Source organism: Nanorana parkeri, unplaced genomic scaffold, assembly GCF_000935625.1.
Source record: "Nanorana parkeri isolate BGI_ZX_2015 unplaced genomic scaffold, ASM93562v1 scaffold21, whole genome shotgun sequence".
NCBI classification, from domain to species: Eukaryota; Metazoa; Chordata; class Amphibia; order Anura; family Dicroglossidae; genus Nanorana; species Nanorana parkeri.
Genome location: NW_017306289.1, coordinates 1,889,019 through 1,897,699, shown reverse-complemented (window position 1 = coordinate 1,897,699; position 8,681 = coordinate 1,889,019). Strand labels below are relative to the sequence as shown.

General features: G+C 43.3%; 1 protein-coding gene across 1 annotated transcript in view; it reads left to right on the top strand.

The window, feature by feature from the left end:
- Positions 1-6,766, top strand: part of LOC108792484 (cytochrome c oxidase assembly factor 5) — a 9,889-nt gene extending 3,123 nt beyond the window's left edge. The window contains exons 2-3 of the mRNA XM_018563279.1: positions 2,562-2,645; positions 6,701-6,766. Coding sequence (XP_018418781.1) covers positions 2,562-2,645; positions 6,701-6,742 — 126 coding nt within the window. The 3' untranslated portion in view covers positions 6,743-6,766. The remainder of the gene's footprint in view (positions 1-2,561; positions 2,646-6,700) is intronic.
- The last annotated feature ends 1,915 nt before the right edge of the window (positions 6,767-8,681 follow it).

Sequence of the window (8,681 nt, the reverse complement as noted above, 5' to 3'; positions counted from 1 at the left end):
TTTAAGGGTGTCACCCCCCCCCCCCCCCCCTTATATGGTACTGCATGATGGATACATTTCTGACTGAACTTGTCAGTATTAAGGAGACTATTAATTCTGACCAAATCCCCTACTCTAAAGTACACCAGACTTCTCCTGACTGTAGATGGGTGTATCAAAGTCCTACTGGTTTTTACCAGGTCTGGGATGCTGGAGTCACGCAACATCTTCTGATTGCTAGGTAAAGTCAACCAGATGTGTCTTTCACCTGCTGCACTGTTTACTTGGCTGACGGCTGCAATTGCGGTCCTCAGTGTTGCCTGTTTCTTTGTGCTTCTGCAGGAGAGTTTAAACAGCACATCTGAAAATGCCTGTCTTGCTTCTTTCTTCCTGTGAGAAACCTTGTTGATGCTGCAAGATTGCCCTATGTGTTGTTGCTGTGCTCAGGCTTGCTATTGTGTAAAACTGTCAAATACAAAAACACAGAAGTAGGAAAGTATGAAAGTAACACCACAGCCCTGCCCTGTATGGGCAGCCATTGTCAAATGCAGTTCAGTGTGGTATGGTATGACTGTCTCCTCATCCTAGTATCCTACAGCTGGCATAAAGCTGGTTAAAGAACCTAATAACTTGAGGTTGCTTAGTTGCTCCCTAAGGAGATTGATAGGAGTACAGAGAAAGAGGTATAGAGGATAAAGAAGAAGACGGAGGTTGAGGGAACACCACATGGCAGTCCAAGAAACCAATGGTTAGGGGCAGCAAAAATGAACCAGGGCAGTAATCGGGTCCGATGACACATGTGAGCTCACTATATCCTGTGACTACAAAAAAAAAAGTTTTCAGAGTCCATATACAAGATTGGAAGGTGCCCACACCTTATTAAAATGCTGCTGAGGCTCGTGGATATGCTCTGTCCTTTGTTCTAATATTACTATGGAGCATAGTTCTTGTGATTTGATTTAATAATTGCATTTAACCTACACCTTGTTAATCATTAGCACTTGTTTGCTATAATTCTGTCATCATGTAATGGACCATGTGCCTGAAAAACCCTTAACTTTGCAAGTGCACCATAGAGAATTTATGCTTTTTTAAAGAGGAAGTAAAGCGGGGGAGAAGAAAGATTCCCCCTGGAGTTTATAGCCACTATGTGCTAGTATGCATGTCATATAAGCACTTAATGGCAGACTCGCCCGGGCTATAGAAGTTAGTTGATCCCCCTCCAGCGCAGCAATGTCAGTGCTCTTCTCCCTCGCCAGCACTTCCATCTTCGTCCCCATCTTCCAGGTTTGGAATTGTTGCCTGCTTGGTGGCCAGGCCCCAATGTTTTCACTTCCGCACATAAGAGTTACATCATCTCCGTAAGAATCCTACTGAGCTGCACATGTGAGGCTCAGCGTACAGAAACAAAAAAAATAAATTGCTGACAAGAAGGAAGAAGATTTGTATGGCAGAAGAGACTTAATCTCTCGTTTGTCATAAAAGGCCTGCCTGTCAGCACTTCACTCCCACGTTAAAGGCAATCAGTGGACACCGCATACTTACTTTACAGGTGAGTGCCCAAGACTCCAATTATGCAAATACATTCAACGCCTGGTTGCAACTATCAGATTATGTGGATTGGAGCAACATTCACCATATTTATTCCCAGATAGTTTTTGTACAAGTCATTCTAAATAGAGAAAGCTGGTCGGATGACCAGTGAAACATCTTCCAGACAAATACAGCAAGTCCAGTTGCCTTGACTTATTTTTTACAGATATGCCCAAACCTTTTGCACAGTATTGTAGGTGTAATATTTTACTGAATTCAGTCCAATTCTGGTCACCAGTATTGTAATAGTTTTAGAGCTATTAAAGGACACGCATTGGGAGAGCAAAGTACACTCTTCCCCATAGTTAGAGCTGCTGTGTGACGCTGCAGCTCTGGCATGTCGGCTCTATAGATCGAGAGCTGAGCGAACACTAGCAGCTCATGGCTTCTTCCTGCAGAGAACAGTGACTGCCATTCAGCACTCCCTGCAGGGATCCCCCTCCAGTTCTCATTGGAAGGGGGCGGGGACAGCTGGCTCTGGCTGTAGAGAGGCAGCTGACAATATTGTTTCTATCTTACCCGGCTCTCAGCAAATAGCAGCTCGCTAGATGCTGGCTTTGGGTCATTAGTAAATGAACTCCTGTGACCCAAATGATAACTAACACCCCCACCAAAAAAAGGTTTGGCTATAGTCCTCTTTTAATACATGTTTATCTCTGCAGAAAGTGAAGAGCTGATTTCTTCAAAAAGCAGGGATTTTCCAGCTCATGCTGTACTTCCAGCCCTCTCCAGACATCGGCGCTGCATGTATGATAGACATCAGTGGCCTGACAGCTGTGTTTTCTGAATGGTTGGGAGCAGAGACACAACACCATTGCTGCTATCGGTCTTACATGCGCTTCCCGTTGGCATCACTGCTGCAAGTATGCAGTAGCAGGACTCGTAGCTCTAAAACTGAAAATGATTGTGCCCAGAGTAGGACTTTACTTGTATTTATGTATTGAAAGTTCTATTTTATTTTCCTAAAGATTGCTGTCTTTTTTTTGCAGGAGGGAAAGACGCCAAGGCAATGTCTAAAAGAAGGCCACTGCAGACCTCTGCAAGTCACCTTTTTTGAGTGTAAAAGATCAATTGTGAGTCCTATTTCATGTGTTTTAAGTACTGCAGTATATTTCGTAAAACCTTGGCTACTTCATCCAGTTTCTTGCTCTCATACAAGAACCCAATGGGGGACATTTATCAAGCAGATAAACAAGCTGAACTCTGGGCACAAAAACTGTTGGTGAAAAAATGTTCCTCTATAGCCACAAAGGATATAAATCCACTTTGTGTGCACCAAATGTCTTTACAAACACAGATATTACATTGTAAAAGTAGTAATGACAACATCAGTGAGCTGCAGAGTGCAGGTTTCACCCTCTACATGCTACCTGCAGAAAACTATAGGCGGGGCAGATACGAGACCAGTCACCCTGCCCAAAGAAAGAGCAGCAGTGACCGGTCCTAATACAGGAAGCTCTTGCACAAAATGGCTAAATTACTGCACGGGTCTGAAGGAAATACACAACACACACAAAGATTCAAGTAAGAATCTACATGCTTCTTGTATTTAGACAATATTTGCTTATCCCAGAGTTTAGCCTTGAAGAAGAACTTCAGGGAAAAGCTTTATTAACCTGTGCAGTGGGGCTACCCCCGCACTGCAGGGTTAACTGCTAGGTGCTAAAAAAAAAAAAAAAGGTATACTCATCCGAACTGCCGAACCGACTCCCTGCTTCGCTGCTCACTGAAGCGTGTGTCCTCCTCCGCTGCACAGATGGAATGTTCCTCAGTATCCTCATGTCTATACACTTGTATACAGCGTGATGACACAAGGATTCCACGGTCAACTGTTATTGGTATTATAACAAAGTGGAAGCAACTGGGAACAATAGCAACTCAGCCACCAAGTGGTAGGCCATGTAAAATGACAAAGCGGGGTCAGCGCATGCTGAAGCACACAGTGCGCAGAAGTCGCCAACTGTCTGCAGAGTCAATAGCTACAGACCTCCAAACTTTGTGTGGCCTTCAGATTGGCACAGCAGTGCGTAGAGAGCTTCATGGAATGGGTTTCCATGGCCGAGCAGCTGCATCCAAGCCTTACATCACCCAGTGCAATGCAAAGCGTCAGATGCAGTGGTGTAAAGCACTCCGCCACTGGACTCTAGAGAAGTGGAGACATGTTCTCTGGAGTGACGTATCACGCTTCTCTGTCTGGCAATCCGATGGACGTGTCTGGGTTTGGCGGTTGCCAGGAGTACGGTACTTGCCTGACTGCATTGTGCCAAGTGTAACGTTTGGTGGAGGGGGGATTATGGTGTGGGGTTGTTTTTCAGGAGTTGGGCTTGGCCCCTTAGTTCCAATGAAGAGAACTCTTAAGGCATCAGCATAGCAAGACATTTTGGACAATCTCATGCTCCCAACTTTGTGGGAACAGTTTGGGGATGGACCCTTCCTGTCCCAACATGACTGTGCACCAGTGCACAAAGCAAGGTCCATAAAGACATGGATGAGCGAGTTTGGGGTGGAGGAACTTGTCTGGCCTGCACAGAGTCCTGACCTCAACCCGATAGAACATCTTTGGGATGAATTAGAGCGGAGACTGCGAGCCAGGCCTTCTCGTCCAACATCAGTGCCTGACCTTACAAATGGTCAAACATTCCCATAGACACACTCCTAAACCTTGTGGACGCTTTCCCAGAAGAGTTGAAGCAGTTATAGCGGCAAAGGATGGGCCAACTCAATATTGAACCTTATGTACTAAGACTGGGATGCCATTACAGTTCATGTGCGTGTAAAGGCAGGTGTCCCAATACTTTTGTCAATATAGTGTATCTCATACATATTTCACTTTCTGGGAAGCCTAATGACTAAAGAATAAAGGGAGACATTTTAGATGACATCTGTTACCAACTAAAGAGGGATTTTGACATGCAGCAATTCACTGCAAGAGATTGTGATGTCATACCCTCCTCCTCTCCACCTTGTCCATCCAGAGAATGCCTTGTAGTTGGGTACAGTGTTGTATGACCAAGTAATTCTCAGTCAACCTATCTCAACACGAAAGGCTGAAAAATGGCCTGAAAAGAAGGGGGTGTCACATGTGGGTCCTGAAGTGGTTAAAGATGATTTTTGCAAATGTGTATAGCAGCTGGATTTGGTGCTTTTTTGTTTTTTGGCAATTTTTGTGCATGGTATTCTGGGGACCATCAAAGCTGCCCCTGAACAAGATCTGGAGTGACCATTGCACCCACTGTGTTCATGGACCCCTAGTGGCAGCACTTCTAAAGTGTATCCTTGTACTTGGTTGTTTTGCCATGTTTAGTAGAGGCATCTGAAATCCTATTCAGGTCTACACAAAGGGCCTATAGAAATGGTTTTTGGTAGGCCACAGTGTGGGTGCAATGTATTCATGTTGAAGTGGCATTCAAAACAAATGGCAGAACCTTCATTGCGGTAACTTGTGTTTCATTGAGTGTATTTGAAGCAAATCAGTGTCGGTGGGCCCATAGGGAACACTGTTGTTGGGCTTCAATAAACATTTGTCTGCAGTTTAACGCATGTCTTTTACCAAAGGTTAACAAAGCGTGGGAGGTAACAAAGTTTGGCACAGACGTAGAGCCTGTGGCACTCTTCTAAACAGATAAAACAGAGCAAAGGGGCCCAAGCTTCTTTGTTAATAAGGAACGATCTGTTCTGTTTTCTAAAGACATAGCGCGCAGGAGAGCTGGAGCTACTTGCTCCCTCTGCTCTATATGCAGACTCTGATATGTAGAGAAGCATTTGCGCTGTCTCCCAGGTTTCCTGCGGACTTTACATCCTGTAAACCAGGTCCAGTGTGGTGATTTACGTCAGTTTTTTGTATTGAAAACTGACACAATCCCTGCGTTAATCAGATGCGGAACCCACAACAGTTTCTATTTCACTGTGAAACACAAACTGCAAAGGGGGGCAGATAGATCTGCTTTATAATTTGGCATAGGGAGCTTTAATTCCTCCCAGTGACCACTAAGAATGGAATAGATCTGTAAAGTCTGTGCAGATTAGTTTGCTTCAATACAATGCAGGAAAAACATGTCTAAACTATTTTTTTTCTGCAGCAGTGCATGGTAAGAAATCCCTCTGGAATGAATGGTAGCAAATAATCGGGGTGATTCGATAAAGCATTTGCCACACTTTCTGCAACAGATTCATATACACCAGGGGTCTCAAACCTCGGGCCCTCCAGCTGTGGTGAAACTACAAATCCCATGTGGCATTGCAAGATTCTCACAGCCACAGACATGACTCCCAAAGAGATGCATCATGGGATTTGTAGTTTCACCACAGCTGGAGGGCCTGGAGGTTTGAGACCCCTGATATACACCATAGTGACATTTCCATGAATCTGTTGCAAATTGCTCCACTCCCACACAGTGGGGGAAACCGATTTCTGAGTGCCCATGACACTCTTTATTTTTTCTTCTTTAATTTAACTTGAATGTTCATTCAAACACTCAGAAAACATGCACTGGTGTGGTTTAACTACTTCAGGACTGCTGTACGTAACATATACATCCTGGACCTGAAATAGTTAACCAAGATCATGGCTGCTGCTGCTATCATCTTGGTATAGTTTCTTTTTATTTGCAGCAAGTGATTTTCGTTTTCTGCAAGTGATCCGCTTGCTGTGCTCAATCCTCTATATAGGATTGAAGAACTCTCGGAATTAAAAAAAAAAAAAACAACTTACCCTTGTAGTGTGTCTACCCCCACATGGCAAGGGTTAAGTGCTCCTTTTATCTAGCGGAGTCAAATAAAGTAGATCTACTAACCTGTTCCTCAGTCTCTCCCTGGGCTAAGGACGCTGCCATCATATTGTTTAATGCAGGCCCATTTACTTGCATTAGACGTGAGGACGCCGAGGGACATTCCACAGCTGGAACGGAGTAAGTTGTTTTTTTTTGGGGGGAGGGTTGTTTTTTATTTCTGGAGTTCTTCATTAAATACCTACATGTACTGGCATTAAACTGTGCTAGAAATGGAACTACTGAAGCATTAATGTTCAACACTGATCATTTTACAAGTTACAATTTTGCTTCTTTTTTTTCATCTTTGCAAATCTCCTTTTACACTCCTGAAATAATGATTTTTATGTTTTTATTTTCAGCTGGACAACAGAGCACGCTTTCGTGGAAAGAAAGGTTACTGAAGTGTGGAAGATGCATTTGTCTGATAAACAGCTGCACTGTACTACATACTGGGATCATGAACTCTGTGTGTCCACCAGGGGGCACTATACAGTGATGTGCTTCTTTTTTTTGTGTGTGTAAAAGCTCTTCTGTTCTCAATAAAATCCACACAGTGATGACAAAATGAAACTTTGCATTGTTTAAATATTGTTAATAAAATAAATAGTTTAGGATTTTTTGTTTGCATTAAACATCTAATGTGTATCTTTGAGATGTCTCAGGGGCTAATATATTAAATATTTTAACTTGTGTATGTTGCAGTCTCTAGTTTTATTTGGTACACCTCAGGATACATATACTGTATTTACTTTACCAGGTAACATGCAATATCTAGTGTAGTAGATAATACTGCAGAATGCATAAAAGGATAACACTGCAAACCATATCCCACTAGTGACATTCAATAGGAATATGCCAATTTAAAATATGTTTGTATGGCTTAGAAAACTATGGGGTTAAGGCTTTCCCCCATAGTTCTCCTTAGGGTAACGGGAGGACACAAACTAGCGTCCTCCCGTCACCCAAAGCTCAGTATATCGTGAGCTACAGCTCGCGGTATACTGAGACGCCAGATCGGATCCCGACAGCGATGTAGAGATCCGCCCAGCTGCGTGAGTGACAGCTGACTCTGCCTATCTAGAGGCAGAGCCAGCTGTACCCGCCCCCTCCCCCGTCCGTTCCGCCAGTCAGCGGTGGTGGATCGGAGCGGGTATGGGGGAATCCAGCCCCTCCCCCGTCACGGTAGAGAGCCGTGACAGGATCGAGAGGTGAGCGAACGTTGGTATATGTTCGCTCACCTCCCGATCTACTGAGCCGACCTGTGACAGTCTCATTGTCACAGGTCGGCTAGAACTATGAGGTGAGTGAAAAGCACTCATCTCATACTTCTCCTTTTAAGCTGATCATACACTATATAATCTGATTGGAGCTACCAACATCTATGTAATATAAGGGCCTGTGTGGCTGGATGTAAATTGGCTGGACTGCATGTTGTCCTCCTATTACATAGTTTTGGTAAATGTAGTTGAGATTGTACACCCAGATTGTAGTATGACCTGTGCTCCTGTAAATCCTTCACCCCCTTAAATTGGATCTCCTAGGACTTGTTCAGCCTTCACAGAACTGGTCAACATCAGCCCTGAAAGTCCACTGTGGGCCTGGCAGTGGATGTTGAGGGTTGATGTTGAGCAGTTCTGTGAAGGCTGCACAAGTCCTAGGAGACCAGTTCTGTGTTCTTGCAGATGGAAGTAGTTGATGTTTTCTATTCTGCTTTCGTTTTAGCAAGAAGGTTTTTGTTTTTTTCTATTTAAAAACACTTGCTATTTTTAAAAATGTGCGCATCAAAAAAGTAGATTATTACATGCAATCAATAAAACAAGGATTGTACATAGAACAATATCGGACCTCAGAAAAGTACAAGCATGCATATGTACTCAGTACTTGGTTTGGGCCCCCTTTTGCAGCACTTACTGCAATTACTTTTGCACGATATTCTAATTATTCGAGTTTCACCTGTATATATACACACAGGGCTTGAAAAGTGTTAGGGGATGTCACCAGTCCGCATGACCGGACTATGGCCTTGCAATTTATGTAAAAAAAATTTGGGGACAGATAGAGCTTTATTTTGGAGGTATATAATCACCACTGTTGTTGGGGGGGCGGTGTTATTTTATTGTACTATATAATGAAAAAAAAGTACCGTAAAAAAAAAAATGGGGGGGGCGGGGACTTAAAGAAAATTGTTTTCTTATTTAATTGTATGCTTTATTTTTTTTTATTGCTTTTTAAAAAAAAATGTTTATTTTTTTTACACACAACTTTATTGCTATTACATGGGGGGCTAAGAAGCCCCCTATGGAATACCCAATTTACATGACACGTCCTCTTTATGGAGAC